The following is a 20933-nucleotide window of genomic DNA, read 5'->3' as shown; positions in this document are numbered from 1 at the left end:
CAGACTTACGCAGGCTACGTTTGACGGCGTGGCTGTTGAGAAGGCCATCTTGAAAAAGAAGGGGATTCCTCGTATTGGTTATACCAACGATGCTTCGGGCTAGAAAGTCAGTCACATCGTCTCACTACTACCGTATTTGGAAGGCCTATGTGGCCTGGTGTGAACGTCGAGAGTTTGCTCCTTCAGTTTTTCGCTTAGCCCGCCTTCTCAGTTTTTTGCAGGCGGGTTTCTCGGCAGGCTTAAGCCTGGGTTCACTGAAGGTGCAGGTCTCGGCTCTTTCGGTTTTCTTCCATAAGAAGTTAGCCTTGCTGCCGGAAGTTCAGACTTTCTTTCAGGGGGTTCTACGAATACAGCCTGCCTTTCGCACCCTGACAGCGCCATGGGACCTCAATCTGGTCCTCTCTTTACTGCAATCTTCATTGTTTGAGCCTCTGGAGTCAGTGGAGATGAAATATCTCACCTGGAAGGTGGTCCTTCTCCTAGTTCTCGCTTCGGCCAGACGGGTGTCGGAACTTGGGGCTCTCTCTTGTCGACCTCCTTACCTGGTGTTTCATGCTGATAGGGCCGAGTTCCGTACTCGCATGTCTTTTCTACCTAAGGTGGTGTGCGATTTTCACATCAATCAGCCACTTGTGGTTCCGGCCCTCTCGGAGGACTCTCCAGATTCGAGATCATTGGACGTTGTCGGGGCGCTCAGGATCTATGTGGATAGGACTTTGGCTATTCGGAAGTCCGATTCCTTATTTGTTCTATACGATGCTGCCCGCCGTGGTTGGCCGGCTTCTAAGCAGACCTTGTCTCGATGGATTCGGCTGACCATCAGACAAGCTTATTTGGCAGCCTCTCGGGAACCTCCGTCTTCAATTTCGGCGCACTCTACGCGTTCTGTGGGGCCTTCATGGGCGGCTGCTCGTGGGGTATCCATGACTACTTTATGTCGGGCGGCTACTTGGTCGGGCCGACATACGTTTGTCAAATTCTACAGATTTGACACTTGTGCGGCCTCTGCATCACAGTTTGGCCGAGCGGTTTTACAGGACTCATAGCGCTCTCCCGCCCGTCTTGGGAGCTCTGTGTGCTCCAGTGTCCCCTAGTGGATGAAGGAGAAATCAGGATTTTGGTACTTACAGATAAATCCCTTTCTCCGATTCCACAGGGGACACTGGACCCATCGCTGTTTCCTCCTTTTTCGCTTAATGGTTTGCAGATCATTGTGACTGCTTGTTGGGTTCAGGTTAACCTTTTTGTTAGGTTAGGTTCCAGGTTTGTTTCATGTTATCCTGGTTTACATGGTGGCGTTAACCTCCTCTACTTTAACGTTAGTTTATTCCAGCTCTCCTCAGGCACAGTTTTACGTAGACTGGCTTGGAGGGGGGACATAGTAGGGGAGCAGCTAGCCACGGTGTTTGAGTTTTAAAGTGCCAGCTCCCAGTTACTGCCTACTGTTTCCCCATTGTAACTGCGCTCCAGTGTCCCCTGTGGAATCGGAGAAAGGAATTTATCGGTAAGTACCAAAATCCTGATATATGGATGATGGGAGGAGGACATCAAGTTCTTCACTTTGCCAGGGATGCCTGGACCCCTAGTTACGGACCTGCTTCAGATAACCATTAAATACTGTGGTAATAAGAATAAATCTGAAAAATCTATAATGACATTGTGGGAAGTACATGCAAATGTGGCTTTTATTTAATGGGTGGTTTATATAAATATAATGCACTATAGTCACATTTTTGTAAATTTTAAAATAAATATCCATCAATTTGTACTAAAATTATATGTCCCCGTTTCTTTATTTTAGAGGTACAGATGTAGCCACGTTCATCCTGGCTACATCTTGCCGCAATCACGCCTTGTTAGGTGTGGCCGCGTGCACGTCTGGGGCGCGCTCATCTTAGACGCGTATGCACCCCATTTGCGTGAATGGGAGTGGCAACTGCCTAGCCGCGCTAGAAGTGCATGTTCAGTGCAAATGTAGCCACGATGAGCGTGGCTACATCTGTGTAAGGTTTTAGATTTTGTTGAGCTACGCACATGGGGGGTAATTCCAAGTTGATCGCAGCAAGAATTTTTTTTGCAGTTGGGCAAAACCATGTGCACTGCAGGGGAGGCAGATATAACATTTGCAGAAAGAGTTAGATTTGGGTGTTTTATTTTGTTTCTGTGCAGGGTAAATACTGGCTGCTTTATTTTACACTGCAAATTAGATTGCAGATTGAATACACCACACCCAAATCTAACTCTCTCTGCACATGTTATATCTGCCTCCAGAGGCGTCACTTACTTTTATAACACCCGGTGCGGTTGCGGGTGAAAAGGGGTGTGGCTCCGCGGAGGGGCGTGGCTTCGCAGAAGGGGCGTGGCTTTGCGTCCCGACCCCCGTTTTCGGCACATTGTGGGTTGGGGGATACGGCCTTCACCAGGAGACTGCTGAATCTGCAGTGCTGGCTTCTGCACTGTGACAGGAGCCGGGTTGCAGCATCCAGCTCCTGTCACTGAGCAGGAGCCGGCACTTTGGTGTCACCCCTCAGAGGGTAACACCCGGGTGCGGGCCGCACCCTCCGCACCCACGTTGTGACGCCACTGTCTGCCTCCCCTGCAGTGCACATGGTTTTGCACAATTGCTAACAAACTTGAGGCTGCGATCAACTTGGAATTACCCCCATGAAGCACATCAGCCGTCAGATGGTTTAATACTTACGTTATCACATCTTAAGTAAATTTCATTCATTCCTTCTGCAAATGGTATTAATAGTTTGATCCCAAATCGTTTCTGTGATACATTTACGTCTGGTGCAAGTTCACAACCTGAACAGAGACAGATATGACAAATTCAGTACTTCTACCCATATGAAATTGAATATGGAAACACTTTAAAGTATAATTTGCATATTTATTTAAATTGCCCTTAACGAAGATCAAGAAACATTGTTGATCTTTCTATTCTACATATGTTTCAAACATATCACATACTAACTTAGTAGTTTATTTATGTCACCAGGACTTGACTATTTCTAATGCCCTTGGATACCACACAGCTCTGCTGTACTTTCTACGTTCTAAACAGTTGTATCCCAATAGCAGATTTGTGTCTTTTCCGAGGGCCATGAATACAAACAACGCGGCGTGATTATATAAAGACATGCCCACAAAATACAAAAATATATATTGTAAGAGGGTAAGCAGTTAGCTTCATGGCGGCTGGGATCCCGACGGTCAATATACCGATGCCGGGATCCTTATGGAGGACGCAATGCCGGCGTTCACATACTGACGCCGATCAGGATGCCGGCATCACATTACCAACAGCAGGCATTCTGATCGACCTCACAGTGGGATGCGCTGGTGTCCCGCCGCGGAGGGGAGGTTGTAGATTTAGGCAGGTGAAGGGGGGTTAGGGAGCAGGGACTGGAAGGTTAGGGTAAGGGACCGGGGAGGGAGGGCTGGGGTTAGGCAATTAGAAGGGGAGGTCATGGTTAGGCATTAAGCAGGGAGGGTTAGGAGTAGGCAGTGGGAAGGGAGGGTTAGGGTTAGGCACACTGGGGAGGGTTAGGCACCACCGGGGAGGGTTAGGGTTAGGCAGCGGGAAGGGAGGGTTAGGGTTAGGCACACTGGGGAGGGTTAGGCAGCGGGGAAGGGAGTGTTAGGGTTAGGCACCCAGAATGGAAAGTTAGGGTAGGGAAAAGATGAGGGTTAGGGGCTGAATGGGGGGCTGTCGGGATTATGTGGATGGGATGCCGCTGTCGGTATATTGACAACCGGCATCCTGTCCATCGGAAAATCATACTGAACCCTTGTAAGAGTTGTATAAAGGTACATACAGATGGGTCCATGTTTATCTTGACCTTTAATTTGGATTAACTGAGACTGGGCAGTCAGACTTAATCCCCTGCTGTAATGATTTAATCCCATACTGTATTGTTCTCTGTACTGTATTGCAGCTGAGAACAATAGATGAAGGGTTTATGTTAATAAACCATGTTGTGCCTAGGCGCAGCAAACTAGCCAAGATAACTGTGGACCCATCTGTACATCATAACAGTGGTTCCCATAACTCAGTCCTCAAGGCACCCTAACAGTACAAGTTTTAAGTATATCCATGGCTGAGCACAGATGGTTAATTCAAATTGACTGAGGTACGAATTAATTTTATTTTGCTCAAGCTTGGTTATCTTTAAAACCTGGACCGTTAGTTGCCTTGAGGACTGAGTTTGGGGTCCTCTGCATTATAGTGATTTCCCAGCGGAGAGTAACTTGCATGTTACATGTTACGCTGTATGGTTAATCAGCTGCCTGTGTAATGTTCTCACCACTCTCTAGATGGCGAGTGCCCTATTCACTGATTAATATAAACATGTCATGGTCAGTTGGATACATTCACTCACTACCGGCCTGCCGGATTACTGGAGGAATGTCCTGCTCCTGTGGGAGGTGTATGAAAGTTAGGAAACAGTGTTTATATTAGTGACTCCTGTTTTATGTCATTGTATATACATCAGACATGCTTTGCATTACCACTTTGAAGAATCGAACAAATAAAAATTAGCAATGTCTTTCACAATTGCACACAGAATCCTGTGGATGGTTTAACACAATTCTCTCTCCAGATATATATACCGTATATACTCGAGTATAAGCCGACTTTTTCAGCACCTTTTTTTGTGCTGAAAAAGCCACTTCGGCTTATACTCGAGTGAGTATTTCGGAGGGACACGGAGGGCACAGCGCGCGGCTCTCCTGTGTCCCTCCTGCGTCTCCGGCGGCAGCGGCGTGTGTGTGTTAAAGGAAGTGCACGAACCGGCACTTCCTTTAACACACACACGCCGCTGCCGCCGGAGACGCAGGAGGGACACAGGAGAGCCGCGCGCTGTGCCCTCCGTGTCCCTCCTTCAGAAGACAGCGCGGGAGCGACGGGACAGCGCGGGAGCGATGGAGGGTAAGTAACAAACTGGCACTGTGGGGCATATCTGGCACATCTGGCACTGTGGGGCATATCTGGCAGCATGAGGGCATATCTGGCACATCTGGGATTGTGGGGCATATCTGGCAGCATGAGGGCATATCTGGCACTGTGGGGCATATCTGGCAGCATGAGGGCATATCTGGCACATCTGGGATTGTGGGGCACATCTGGCACTGTGGGGCATAGCTGGAAGCATGAGGGCATATCTGGCACTGTGGGGCATAGCTGGAAGCATGAGGGCATATTTGGCACTGTGGGGCATATCTGGCAGCATGAGGGCATATCTGGCACATCTGGGATTGTGGGGCATATCTGGCAGCATGAGGGCATATCTGGCACTGTGGGGCATATCTGGCACTGTGGGGGCATATCTGGCAGTATGAGGGCATATCTGGCACTATGATGGCATATCTGGCACTGTGGGGGCATATCTGGCACTGTGGGGGCATATCTGGCACTATGAGGGCATATCTAGCACTGTGGGGGCATATCTGGCAGTATGAGGGCTGTGTACGGCTAGAGCTGCATTTCCCACCCTAGGCTTATACTCGAGTCAATAAGTTTTCCCAGGTTTTTGTGGTAAAATTAGGTGCCTCGGCTTATATTTGGGTCGACTTATACTCGAGTATATACGGGTATATATATATATAAAATATATATATATATATATATATATAAATTAATATTATACAATAAACACACACACGCGCGCACAGTATCCAGATGGTTGATCGACAATGTATTGGTCGGCACTCAGCATGCATTAGGGCAACAGGTACAAAATGTTGACATGACAATGGTCGACGTACACATGGTTGACACATTATTTTTTAGGTTTCTCACTTGTTTAACAACATTTTTTCAATTTACTATCCACATTGACAATGGGAATAGTTACCTGTGGCGAGTACAGTGGAGTGAGCCACCATGCCCAGAGTTATACACACAGTCACAGATCTGAGCCACCTTGCCCGGAGTATGGTGAGTGAAGTGAGCACACAAGAGTACACGTTTGTACTGATTGTGGTCATATAACATGGAATGCATAAGATATATCCTAAAAACCCTAATAACTTGTCACGTCGACCTATTCACCCTGTCGAGCTTTTATCTGTCAATCTTTTGTACCTGTCGACCTAATGCATGTCGGCCATATGTTGTTGACCTATTGACTGTCTACAGAGACATTGTAAATGTATTATAACATACTTAGGGCCTGTGAGATGGAACACGCTCCTGACCTGCACTATATGTACAGTACTGAAAAAATGGCCATATGCAGAGTTGAATTCATCTAGCGTGTGCGCCCAACTGACAGAATGTGATCATACCCTGGGCAGCAGCCCCAGAATGTGATTATACCCCGGGAATCCGCCCCGGAATGTGATTATACCCTGGGTATCAGCCCCAGAATGTGATTATACCCCGGGAATCCGCCCCAGAATGTGATTATACCCTGGGCATCAGCCCCAGAATGTGATTATACCCTGGGCATCAGCCCCAGAATGTGATTATACCCTGGGCATCAGCCCCAGAATGTGATTATACCCTGGGAATCCGCCCCAGAATGTGATTATACCCTGGGAATCCGCCCCAGAATGTGATTATACCCTGGGCATCAGCCCCAGAATGTGATTATACCCTGGGCATCAGCCCCAGAATGTGATTATACCCTGGGCATCAGCCCCAGAATGTGATTATACCCTGGGCATCAGCCCCAGAATGTGATTATACCCTGGGCATCAGCCCCAGAATGTGATTATGCCCTGGGCATCAGCCCCAGAATGTGATTATACCCTGGGCATCAGCCCCAGAATGTGATCATACCCTGGGCATCAGCCCCAGAATGTGATTATATCCTGGGCATCAGCCCCAGAATGTGATTATATCCTGGGCATCAGCCCCAGAATGTGATTATACCCTGGGCATCAGCTCCAGAATGTGATTATACCCTGGGCTTCAGCCCCAGAATGTGATTATACCCTGGGCATCAGCCCCAGAATGTGATCATACCCTGGGAATCAGCCCCAGAATGTGATTATACCCTGGGCATCAGCCCCAGAATGTGATCATACCCTGGGCATCAGCCCCAGAATGTGATTATACCCTGGGCATCAGCCCCAGAATGTGATCATACCCTGGGCATCAGCTCCAGAATGTGATTATACCCTGGGCATCAGCCCCAGATTGTGATTATATCCTGGGCATCAGCCCCAGAATGTGATTATATCCTGGGCATCAGCCCCAGAATGTGATTATACCCTGGGCATCAGCTCCAGAATGTGATTATACCCTGGGCATCAGCCCCAGAATGTGATTATACCCTGGGCATCAGCCCCAGAATGTGATCATACCCTGGGCATCAGCCCCAGAATGTGATTATATCCTGGGCATCAGCCCCAGAATGTGATTATATCCTGGGCATCAGCCCCAGAATGTGATTATACCCTGGGCATCAGCCCCAGAATGTGATTATACCCTAGGCATCAGCCCCAGAATGTGATTATACCCTAGGCATCAGCCCCAGAATGTGATCATACCCTGGGCATCAGCCCCAGAATGTGATTATATCCTGGGCATCAGCCCCAGAATGTGATTATATCCTGGGCATCAGCCCCAGAATGTGATTATACCCTGGGCATCAGCTCCAGAATGTGATTATACCCTGGGCATCAGCCCCAGAATGTGATTATACCCTGGGCATCAGCCCCAGAATGTGATCATACCCTGGGAATCAGCCCCAGAATGTGATTATACCCTGGGCATCAGCCCCAGAATGTGATCATACCCTGGGAATCAGCCCCAGAATGTGATTATACCCTGGGCATCAGCTCCAGAATGTGATTATACCCTGGGCATCAGCCCCAGAATGTGATTATACCCTGGGCATCAGCCCCAGAATGTGATCATACCCTGGGCATCAGCCCCAGAATGTGATTATATCCTGGGCATCAGCCCCAGAATGTGATTATATCCTGGGCATCAGCCCCAGAATGTGATTATACCCTGGGCATCAGCTCCAGAATGTGATTATACCCTGGGCATCAGCCCCAGAATGTGATTATACCCTGGGCATCAGCCCAAGAATGTGATCATACCCTGGGCATCAGCCCCAGAATGTGATCATACCCTGGGCATCAGCCCCAGAATGTGATTATACCCTGGGCATCAGCCCCAGAATGTGATCATACCCTGGGAATCAGCCCCAGAATGTGATTATACCCTGGGCATCAGCTCCAGAATGTGATTATACCCTGGGCATCAGCCCCAGAATGTGATTATACCCTGGGCATCAGCCCCAGAATGTAATTATATCCTGGGCATCAGCCCCAGAATGTGATTATATCCTGGGCATCAGCCCCAGAATGTGATTATACCCTGGGCATCAGCTCCAGAATGTGATTATACCCTGGGCATCAGCCCCAGAATGTGATTATACCCTGGGCATCAGCCCAAGAATGTGATCATACCCTGGGCATCAGCCCCAGAATGTGATTATATCCTGGGCATCAGCCCCAGAATGTGATTATACCCTGGGCATCAGCTCCAGAATGTGATTATACCCTGGGCATCAGCCCCAGAATGTGATTATACCCTGGGCATCAGCCCCAGAATGTGATCATACCCTGGGAATCAGCCCCAGAATGTGATTATACCCTGGGCATCAGCCCCAGAATGTGATTATATCCTGGGCATCAGCCCCAGAATGTGATTATATCCTAGGCATCAGCCCTAGAATGTGATTATACCCTGGGCATCAGCTCCAGAATGTGATTATACCCTGGGCATCAGCCCCAGAATGTGATTATACCCTGGGCATCAGCCCCAGAATGTGATCATACCCTGGGAATCAACCCCAGAATGTGATTATACAATGGGCATCAGCCCCAGAATGTGATTATACCCTGGGCATCAGCTCCAGAATGTGATTATACCCTGGGTATTAGCCCCAGAATGTGATTATACCCTGGGCATCAGCCCCAGAATGTGATCATACCCTGGGAATCAACCCCAGAATGTGATTATACAATGGGCATCAGCCCCAGAATGTGATTATATCCTGGGCATCAGCCCCAGAATGTGATTATACCCTGGGCATCAGCTCCAGAATGTGATTAGACCCTGGGCATCAGCCCCAAAATTTGATTATACAATGGGCATCAGCCCCAGAATGTGATTATACCCTGGGCATCAGCCCCAGAATGTGATTATACCCTGGGCATCAGCCCCAGAATGTGATTATACCCTGGGCATCAGCCCAGGAATGTGATTATACCCTGGGCATCAGCCCCAGAATGTGATTATATCCTGGGCATCAGCTCCAGAATGTGATTATACCCTGGGCATCAGCCCCAGAATGTGATTATACCCTGGGCATCAGCCCCAGAATGTGATTATACCATGGGCATCAGCCCCAGAATGTGATTATACCCTGGGCATCAGCCCCAGAATGTGATTATATCCTGGGCATCAGCCCCAGAATGTAATTATACCTTGGGCATCAGCCCCAGAATGTGATTATACAATGGGCATCAGCCCCAGAATGTGATTATATCCTGGGCATCAGCCCCAGAATGTGATTATACCCTGAGCATCAGCTCCAGAATGTGATTATACCCTGTGCATCAGCCCCAAAATGTGATTATACAATGGCCATCAGCCCCAGAATGTGATTATACCCTGGGCATCAGCCCCAGAATGTGATTATACCCTGGGCATCAGCCCCAGAATGTGATTATACCCTGGGCATCAGCCCCAGAATGCGATTATACCCTGGGCATTAGCCCCAGAATGTGATTATATCCTGGGCATCAGCTCCAGAATGTGATTATACCCTGGGCATCAGCCCCAGAATGTGATTATACCCTGGGCATCAGCCCCAGAATGTGATTATACCATGGGCATCAGCCCCAGAATGTGATTATACCCTGGGCATCAGCCCCAGAATGTGATTATATCCTGGGCATCAGCCCCAGAATGTGATTATACCTTGGGCATCAACCCCAGAATGTGATTATACAATGGGCATCAGCCTCAGAATGTGATTATGTCCTTGACATCAGCCCCAGAATATGATTATACCCTGGGCATCAGCTCCAGAATGTGATTATACCCTGGGCATCAGCCCCAGAATGTGATTATACCCTGGGCATCAGCCCAAGAAAGACCCAGACTGTGATTATAACCTGGGCATCAGCCCCACAGTGTGATTTTACCCTGGGCATGTGTGGAGGACACGAGAGGAGGGCACAATTCGGGATCTTTGCCTCAGTGCCAAGCCACCCTATCCTCTTATGCCACATATACATTTATGCATTTTCTCACCTTTGAGATTTAACTTTTCGATTGGCTCTCCGTGACCTGCATCTTTATTTTTAAAATAAGATATTGATGTATCTTTAAACACGAACCAGTACTGCTTGTAAGCTTTTAGTGTCAGCTTCTTAGGCCTGAAAAACAAACAGAAATATGTTATCAGATGAACAATGTCAATGCTAAAGGGAACACAAAGGGCTGTAGCCAGCTCTTATCTTAGCGCTCCACACCTCACCCAATGTGATAGAAATATATTACCATTAACCCCTTAATCACTGGCTGTATGCTGCAACTCAACAACAGGACTAGTTTTACAGTGTCTAATGTGCTATTTACACAGAGAAGACTTTTAGTGAACCGTTTGTAATGTTTTTTTTTTTTTTTCACAACAGACATTCTTTTAGTGGCATTTTATTGTTTGATAGATTACAGAGGGAAAATAATGTAAAACAAGAAAAAGAAGTAACTATTTCATTAATCTTAGGTATGATTACTGTATGTCAGTACATTTGGTAGAGGGTTGGGGCAGGCAGTGCTGGGGATAGGGATGGGGTCAGGGCCGGATCTAGCCCTTGTGGTGCCACGGGCGAGAAAAATATGGGCATGGCTTCATGAAGGGGCGTGATCAGTGATGCCCCCAGTAGTATTGCCCCCAGTAAAGTTGTTGTGCCCCCTAGTTTGTTCCCCCAAGTAGTATTGCCCCCAGTAGAGTTGTTGTGCCCCCTAGTTTGGGCCCCCAGTAGTATTGCCCCCAGTATAGTCGTGCCCCCTAGTTTGTGCCGCTTACAAAAATAAATAAATTAATACTCACCATCCCCTTTCCTGATTCCAGACCGCTGCTGCCCTCCGTGTCCGGCCACCGGCGCCGCTACTCTGATCTATGGGAGAGACATCATGACGTCTCTCCCATAGCACTGCCAGGGCAGCCATCAGGGGGGGACTGTGGGGACTGGTGTCCTGGGCCCTTACAGAGAGAGGGGCCCACCCCTGGCTCCTACCGCCAATACCTGTAGAGCTGCACCAGTCTGTGAATCAACAGCAGGGTGATGCGCATGGAGGACTTCTTAAAACAAGCCTTCCCTGTGCATCAGCTCTCTGTAAACCATTCCTGCAGATCCGCAATACTCCACCTATATGTAACATCACAATGTATGACACCACATATGGGTGGAGGAGTGCGGGAGAATATTTTTTTGGGGGGAGGAAGGGCCCTGTCTATTTTGTCAGTCCCGGGCCCCACAATTTCTGATGGCAGCCCTTAGCACCGCATAGACACTAGAGGTCAATCATGACCTCTAGTGTCTATTTGCCACTACCACAATGCAGTGCTGGTGTGCGATTACTTCATCGCGCGTCACACAGCACCGCCGGGCACCACCAGTAGCGGATCTTGCCACGGCAGCGGCGCCCTCCGGAAGGCGGCGCCCCGGTCAAAAATCCTGCAGGCCCGTAATAAGATTCGCTACTGGATGGGGTAATGGTAGAAAGCAGCTGGGGCAGTACTGGAGTCAAGGAGAGAGTTAGGGGCAGGCAGTGCTGGGGGAAGGGATGGAGTAAGGGTAGATATCAGCTGGGGCAGTACTGACGGGTAAGGTGTGCAGAGACGCTGCTGGAGAGCTTGATTCAGAAGCTGGTGGGCATGGAGGGAGGGAAACACTGCAGACTGCAGGGAGACTGACTGGGATGACACTACAGGCGGTGTGACAATTGCCTGGGGAGACCCTGCAGGCGGCAACTGACAGCATGTGCCGTGGGACTCGCTCATTTCCTAAAAGTGGGTCCTAGGGACGCTGGGGCTCTGGGCTTGATTCTCACTAGGACCCTGTATGTTTGGAGTTTGTATGTTCTCAGTGACTTTGTATAGGTTTCCTTCCTTTACCCAAAGACATACTGGGAGTTTAATAGGCTACTAATTAAATTGCCATTTTTGTTATAGGGAATACAGATTGTAAGCTCCATGAGGGCAGGGACAGCATATTCCCTGTAAAGAGATACGTAATACGGAGGTGGGCCTGTAGGCTGGAATGTAAGTGTGTGTGTGTGTGTGTGTGTGTGTGTGTGTGTGTGTGGAGGGGGGGGGGGGGTAATGGTCGGCCATTACTGCTTGTGGCTGCTATGTAAATTCTGGCAGGAGAGGAGGTCGGCAATATTGTAAGCTCCCCCACTTTCCCATGCCACACAACGAAAGGGGTAAACCAAGCCAGAAACCTCACCAGCCACTTCCAGGCATACAACACAACATCCCTGTCAATACCCGGCCACGCCAGAGAGCTCTATGCAGCCGGAGTTGGGAAAGATGTCAGGACGGACAAGAGACACCGCGGGCCAGGCTGTCAGCACACGTAGTCCTGTGCATGACATGAGTGCTTCAGTGATATAGGCACGCCCGGGAGCTGGATCTGCTTGCTCTCTGCTGCATAATATCTACCCAATAATTAGAGCCTGTGTCATTTTTTTTATTTTTATGAAAACCTATGAGTAAGAGCTGTAATTTAACTTGTCAACCTATGCTGACAACTCAAAAGATACACAGCTATAGTTTTAACAGTGTCACGTATGGGGCATTTTATATATACAGTATAGTAATGCAATTACCACTGGTGTATCTAAAGAGGGTGCAGGGTGGGTGGAATACACCGTACACCCTGCACCCATCACAACTACTCTCCCCGTGGCCGCCAGAACCATTGTGAAAGAGCCACCGTGCGATATTTCAAAGAAAATTGTCGTAGTTATGTTGCAAGCAGCAGAAGATTACAAAGACTCTGGTACTGTACCAGAGTCTGTACTAACTTCAGGGAATTTACACAGGGTGAAGGGTTAGACGGATATCTGCAGACGGGCCACCTCCTGTCTTAAACCGCCTTTGGCAGGCACAGTCATCATTTATTAAAAGCTGGAAGTAAAGATGATGGGCCCTTCAGCAGGAGACCGGCTGGGGGCCAGCTTCAATAACACAACAGTTACAAAATGAGTAATCTATTTGAGAAATACAATTTATTTAATGCCATTATTAGTTGCTACTATTAGTTATTATTATTGTAAAACATGCTGGAAACAGGATTCATCCAGGCTGTAAAAAAATCAGTGTAACCAGGTTAGTAAAGAAACACAGTATATATATATATTTAAGTAAAAGTTCAAAGCCGACTGATTAATCATTACACTGTTGGCACAAGCTATAGCGTCTAACTTCCCAGAGACTATCGGTCTGATTCAGATGTTTTAAAAGAGCCATGCAATGTTGGTAGGGTTTTCTCTGCAGGGAGGGGATGAGGGGCTTTCCTTGGCAGGGCATTGGATAGTCTGAGCAACAATAAGATTGCTTTAATGTCCGCTCGATGGTGCGACTTCCAATGCACCGCAGCTGATCAGAGTCGCAGGCGGTGGACATGCCAGTAGTAATACCACTGGCTGCGCCGAGCATTAATTTGCAGTAGCGGCTTCCTGTTTTATAGATTTTTACACTCAGGAAACTGTTGTTACTAAACGTATCCAGCAATTAATAATTATATGTGAATAAATAAATAAATAAATACAAAATAAATAAAAATAACATAGTAAGAAAGTAAAGTCAGGAAATTCTGAGGACAATACTCACCTAAACAGCTTTAAGTTATCTGCCAGTTTTGGTATATCTGTGATATCCTCCTGATGAAACAAAATACAATATAAAAAACAAGCTAACAACATAGCCATGCTTTATAAAGTACATTATGCCACCTTGTGTAGGTATATTTAGCAACGCTACAGTAGCTAAAGGGTGCAAACTTGCATCTGGACAAACCATGAAGTTATGTAAGTTATACTGTACGGTCAGGCCAAGACCGGAATATTCATTCACTCCCAGAAACCAATGGCGTCCAAAGTTATATAGCAAGTTATAGACAGAGTATTAGTCTCACAGTGTACAGTATAAATGCATACATAATGGACAATACAAAGCAAGCATATTCAAAACCACATTTTTTAAAATACTTCTGAACCAATAAGATATATATATATATATAGACATAAAATAAAAATAAATAAATAAGGATTTCTCACAAGAAAGTGCTTGGGTCTCTGCAACGGACCGTTTCCTCAGGTGGTTTTTATTTTAATTATTTTATTATTTATCATCAACATTTTTTTTATTAGGCAAGTTGTTTTAAAATATGGATTTTTCTGCTGTTATATATATTTTATTGGTTCAGAAGCATTTTAAAACACCTGGTTTTTAATTTACTTGCTTTGCATTGTATATTTTTTATTCATTTATACACAGCGAGAATAATAGTCTAAATATAACTTGCTATATAGCTTTGTACACCATTGGTTCTAGGAAAAAAGGAATGAACTCCCCAGGCAAACAGTATGTGCTTCTATCAACATGTTCCATACTGTATTTTTATGTGCTCCACATAATGGCTTTTGTGGCAGACAATGATCTGGACCCAGAGCCCACAATCTACTCCACTTCAGCTACTGAGAGACAAGGAAATATTTCATGTTATAATTTTCCTGGAACAGAGTGGGCAATGTATCAATCCTTGGAAAGAGATAAAGTAGAAATGTTTCCAAATCAACCAATCAGATTCTGGGGGTCATTCCAACCTGATCGCACGCTGCAGTTTTTTGCAGCGATCAGGTCACGCACCGCAATGCGCAGGCGCGTCGTACGGGTACAAATCGGATCGTTGCTGGGCGATGGATTTAACGAAGGATTTATTTGCACAGCCGATCGCAAGAAGATTGACAGGAAGAGGGCGTTTGTGGGTGTCAACTGACCGTTTTCTGGGAGTGGTTGGAAAAACGCAGGCGTGTCCTAGCGTTTGCAGGGCGGGTGTCTGACGTCAATTCCGGGACCGGACAGGTTGAAGTGATCGCAGCGGTTGAGTAAGTCCAGAGCTACTCAGAAACTGCACAAAATGTTTTTGTAGTGCTCGGCTGCACAGGCGTTCGCGCACTTGCAAAGCTAAACTACACTCCCCCGTGGGCGGCGACTATGCGTTCACACGGCTGCTAAAAACAGCTAGCGAGCGATCAACTCGGAATGACCCCCTCTGACTATTATTAATTTAGCACAGTTTTTGAAATTACAGTTACAAGCTGATTGGTTTCTTTGGGTAACTTGTCCGCTTCATCTCTCTCAAAGCCTTGATACATTTCCCCTTTAAGCTGAAAAACTCAATAGAAAGAATACATTTATAGGCTTAAGGCCCATGATATTATAATATAATATCACCATATCAAATATGAGTTTGATATCATTCTATGGTGTTGGGTGAGGTCCTCCAAAAGGAATCACTAAACTTCTTAAATAGCAATTAATTGATCTACAATGACAGGAATAAAGACAGGTGGTCTGTGCACTGTGGTGATAATAAGTGTTTGTTCGGGGTGTGCTGCTAGTTATAGAGGCATCCAATCCTCCTTGTACATATAAAAATTACAAAGTATTTAGACCTAACTGCGCTCAACCCGTAGGTGTTGTATGCTTTTATGTGAATGAACAAGGTAAATGTACTATCCCTGTGTGTAATTAGGAAGGATATCCGTATGTAACTAAATACTTTTTATTAATAAAGCAAGATAGTTCCGTATATTTAAATACCAGGATGAATTAATAACAAGTGTGCATGCACACTCAGGGAATATCCCCCTCTAGTTGAACTATCATTGATTTGTGCATGCATACTTATTAATTCATCCTGGTATTTAAATATATGGAACTATCTTGCCATATTAATAAAAAGTATTTAGTCACATACGGGTATCCTTCCTAATTACACACAGGGATAGCACAATTACCTTGCTCATTCACATAAAAGCATACAACACCTAGGGGTTGGGCGCAGTTAGGTCTAAATACCTAGTAATTCATTGATCTACACTACAGAGGTCTCAGTCGCTACGAAATGTCTGCTGTGGTGTTTTGTTTACGATTGTCTTATCGCAAAGACTATCATGTTTGGTAATTACCAGTGTCATTAGATCTGTTTAAGTCTAAATACTGTGCCTATAATCCCCTAACACCAGCCGGTATCCGGACTCCAGGTCGACAGCACAAAGGTCGACACACCTTAGGTCGATGCCAATTGATCGACACACCTTAGGTCGACATGGACAAAAGATCAACATGGACAAAAGGTCGACAGGAACAAGGTCGACATGGAAAAAGGTCGACATGAGTTTTTCACGATTTTTTTCTTTTTTTGAACCTTTTCATACTTAACGATCCACGTGGACTACGATTGGAACGGTAATCTGTGCCGAGCGAAGCGGTAGCGGAGCGAAGGCACCATGCCCGAAGCATGGCGAGCGAAGCGAGCCATGCGAGGGGACGCGGTGCACTAATTGGGGTTCCCGGTTACTCTACGAAGAAAACGACACCAAAAAAACATAAAAAACTCATGTCGACCTTTTTCCATGTCGACCTTTTGTCCATGTCGACCTAAGGTATGTCGAACAATTGACGTCGACCTAAGGTGTGTCGACCTTTGTGCTGTCGACCCTCAGTCCCAGACCCACACCAGCCCACCGCTGGCGCCGCAGGGTCTCTGGCCGCAATGATCATGTAACACCTGCAACGAGCAAGAAACCCCTGGCAATGAGCATGTAGGGCGGTAAGTTCTACTAGAGGCATTAAGTGTGTAAGTGGCACTGCAGGGGGCATTATGTGTGTAAGCGACACTACAGGGGGCATTATGCGTGTAAGCGACACCACAGGGGGCATTATGTGTGTAAGCGGCACTACAGGGGGCATTATGAGTGTAAGCGACACCACAGGGGGCATTATGCGTGTAAGCAGCACAGCAGGGGGCATTGTGTGTGTAAGCGGCACTACAGGGGGGAATTATGCGTGTAAGCGGCACTAAAATGCCATGGGGGGGGGGCGCAAAATGTATAATTACGCAACTGCATGTATAGCGTTATCCAGAAGTGCTGGGAACGCTGGCGCTGCAGTAGAAGATGCAAGAGCTGCATCTTTTGCAAATGGAACTCCTGGCAGCAAGTAAATAGATGCCTTACTGTGGGGCATAATTTGTATGAGTCATTTTTGTGTGTGGGACATAAAATGGTGTCAGTGGCATACCTGTGTGTGATATAATATGTAATAGGCATTACAGTGTGTGGTATTATATGTAATAGGCATTATGGTGTGTGGCATAATGTGTAATAAGCATTACTGTGTGTGGCATAATGGGGGTCATTCCGAGTTGTTCGCTCGTTGCCGATTTTCGCAATGGAGCGATTGAGACAAAAATGTGCATGGTTAACAGTGCACATGCAGTTAGTATTTTAGCACAAAACTTAGTAGATTTACTCACGTCCGAATGAAGATTTTTCATCGTTGAAGTGATCGGAGTGTGATTGACAGGAAGTGGGTGTTTCTGGGCGGAAACTGGCCGTTTTCTGGGAGTGTGCGGAAAAACGCAGTCGTGTCAGGGAAAAACGCGGGAGTGTCTGGAGAAACGCTGGGCGTGTGTGTGACGTCAAACCAGGAACGAAACGGGCTGAGCTGATCGCTATTTGTGAGTAAGTCTCGAGCTACTCAGAAACTGCTAAGAAATGTATTTTCGCAATTCTGCTAATCTTTCGTTCGCAATCCTGCTAAGCTAAGATACACTCCCAGAGGACGGCGGCTTAGCGTGTGCAATGCTGCTAAAAGCAGCTAGCGAGCGAACAACTTGGAATCACCCCCAATGTGTAATAAGCATTACGGTGTGTGGCATAATGTGTAATAGACATTATGGTGTTTGGCATAATGTGTAAGGAGCTTTACGGTGTGTGACATAATGTGGCCATGTCCCTATTGTCATGTAGCCACGCCCCTAGTTTTGTGTGATCACGCCCATTTTTGCTATCAGTACCACTAAGAAAAATGTTCTACTTGCACCACTGGTCTACAGCCTTTGTTTTGTTGTTATTACATACAAGTAATTAGGCAACACTTACGTTTGTTAAGAACAACAATACAAACATGACACAAATAAGCAAAGCATACAATAAGGCCTGTTACTGAAGTAAATACAGTCTTTTTGGTTAAAGCCACCTACCAGTATTTTGTTGGATTTCCCCCCTTCGAGGGCAACTTCTAGGTTAGAAAGAGCAGCTTCTATTTCGTCTGTTTCCTCATCTTCCGCTAATTCAAACGTTTCCGATGATCTTGATAACTTGCTTATGTGATACTATAATGGACACAGAATGCAGTTACGCTGTGTATGTGTACGTGTATGCCAGCTATACCATTTGTCCCTTGCACCAAAACTATAACATTGATTTTATGGGGATATGTACTAAGCGTTGGAAAGTGATAAAACGGAGAGAGATAAAGTACCAACCAATCAGCTCCTAACTGTCATATTTCAAACACAGCCTGTCACATGGCAGTTAGGAGCGGATTGTCTGGTATTTTCTATCCACTCTATCTTTCTCCAAGGCTTAGTAAATATAACCCTAAATCACTCTACACTTTATCACTCTCCAAGGCTTAGTGCATTTCGCCCATATTCTGTAGGATTTTGGAGGACATTTAGGAAACCCTGCTCCCAGGTTACTGTGTTAAAGAGGTGGTGTTATAGCAATCAGACATTTTCTTACATTGGGGCTAATTGGAAAGCCCCCTAAATCTCTCTTCACTTTATCACTCTCCAAGTCTTAGTACATCTCGCCCATATTCTGTAAGATATTGGAGTATATTTAGAAAAATCTGGCCCAAGGTACTGTGTAAAAGAGGTGACACTAAAGAGCCCTACACACTGGTCGATACCAGTGAAAGATAAGATATGAAAGATCTCGTTCATTAATGAACGAGATATCGTTCATATCTTTCAGTGTGTAGGCACCAGCGATGAACGATGCGCGGCCCCGCGCTCGTTCATCGCTAGTGCCGGCTCATTTAAACATTGAGGCCAATATGGACAATATAGTCCATATTATTAGCATGCATTGCTATGGAGCCGGGTGACGGGAGAGTGAAGAAAGTTCACTCCCCCCGTCACCTACCCTGCTGTATCGGCGGTCGGGCAGCTCGGTGGTGGGTCGCCGAGTCTGTAGGGCCCTTTAGGAGCTAGATTTACTAATATTTGTAAAAAGGAAAAGTGGAGGTGTTGCACATAACAGCCAATCAGATGCCAGCTAACATTTTCAAGACTGTATGAGATATATAATAGCTAGAATCTTATTTGTTGACATGGCTAACACTACTTCTCTGCCCTAGAGTCATAGGCCACACATCCACTGACATTGCTTTGGTTCTATTAATGCGTTGACATGCGTGGTCACTACAGTCACTGGCTCTGAGGAGCTCACAGCTACAGACTTTCTAAAATCCGGGAAGAAAATGGAACAATTTGGCAACACTAGAAACAGCAACGGCTTCTAGTGTCAGACCCATCGTCACGTATCTTACTAGTGTTAAAAATAATCAAATAAATGCCAGTGGCTATTAGTGCTTAGAAGTCAATATTTAAGGCCATGGGGATTTTGGGCCTAATTCAGACCTGATCGATGCTGTGCATTTTCGCACAGCAGCGATCAGGACTGAACTGCGCATGCGCCAGTGCCGCAGCGCGCCGGCGCATGCCAGACACAGACAGCCGACGGCAGTCTTAGCCCTGCGATCGCCTTTGCCTGATTGACAGGCAGAGGCGGTCGCTGAATGGGAGGGGGCAGGCCGGTGCCGTTTGGCCGCCGTTTAGGTGGCGCGGTCCGGGCAACGCCACATTCAGCCGCTGCAACCCGAGCAGCGGCGAGTAGCTCCCTGCCAGCGCGCAGGAGGTGCGCTGGTAGGGAGCTACTCTTCAAGTACAAAAGCATCACCGCTGTGCGATGCTTTTGTACTTGTGCGACGGGGCAGGGACTGACATGCGGGGCGGACTAGCCCTGTGCTGGGCATCCTCCCGCATGTCAGTGTGACTGATCGTAGATGTGCTAAATTTAGCACATCTACGATCAGGTCTGAATTAGCCCCTTTGTATCTTCTGCTAGCCAGAGTTTGACAAATGGGGATTTTCTACCGAAATACAGACTGGGCACACTTACAGTATTAACCATATACAGGTTGAGCAGAGGCAGAACTCTGGGAGGCAACGGAGTCACCTGCCGCCGGGCTCCTGCTTTGCAGGGGGGCACCTCTCCTCCTGTTACATGTGTTCAGCGACATTAATCAATTAAGTTAATTGACAGCAGCCGGTATCTCTTCTGTAGCCGACTTCCCCACTAGTCACTGCACCTTACAAATCACACCCTCTTTATTATAGATACACTGGAAGCAGACAACTTACTGATGAAGCTATTTGCCCCTATAAAGGAAGCATGAGAATTCTAACTATATGAAGTTATTTCTCAATTACAAGTAACTATATACAGTAGTTAGAATTCTCACACTTCCTATGCAAGAGCAGATATCTCCATCAGTAAGGTGCCTGCTTCCAGTGTAATAGGTTGTGGGTTCTAATCCTGGATATGTCACTTGCAAATTAATTGCCAGAGAAATAATCAGCATTGTGAATGACTGAGCAGATCTATGTAGTGTGTGGCTGGACCCCTACATAGATCTGCCTAGTTGCAACGGTTTTGTAGGCTTGCTATGCAGGAGCAAATATGTGGATATATATATATTTATATGTGTGGGGGGCACCAATATTTTTCTTGCCTCCGGGCAACT

General features: G+C 46.6%; 1 protein-coding gene across 3 annotated transcripts in view; it reads right to left on the bottom strand.

The window, feature by feature from the left end:
• The window catches only part of FERMT1 (FERM domain containing kindlin 1), an 80412-nt gene that overhangs the window by 5934 nt on the left and 53545 nt on the right, over positions 1-20933 (bottom strand). For all 3 annotated transcript variants that reach the window (XM_063918589.1, XM_063918588.1, XM_063918590.1), the window contains 4 exons: positions 18322-18453; positions 13881-13930; positions 10289-10413; positions 2702-2808 (listed from right to left, as the gene is read on the bottom strand). In XM_063918589.1, coding sequence (XP_063774659.1) covers positions 2702-2808; positions 10289-10413; positions 13881-13930; positions 18322-18453 — 414 coding nt within the window. The remainder of the gene's footprint in view (positions 1-2701; positions 2809-10288; positions 10414-13880; positions 13931-18321; positions 18454-20933) is intronic.

The sequence above is a fragment of the Pseudophryne corroboree genome, chromosome 4 (assembly GCF_028390025.1).
Source record: "Pseudophryne corroboree isolate aPseCor3 chromosome 4, aPseCor3.hap2, whole genome shotgun sequence".
NCBI lineage: Eukaryota > Metazoa > Chordata > Amphibia > Anura > Myobatrachidae > Pseudophryne > Pseudophryne corroboree.
Note: the sequence above shows the minus strand (reverse complement) of the source record. Positions and strands in the feature narration are given on the sequence as shown.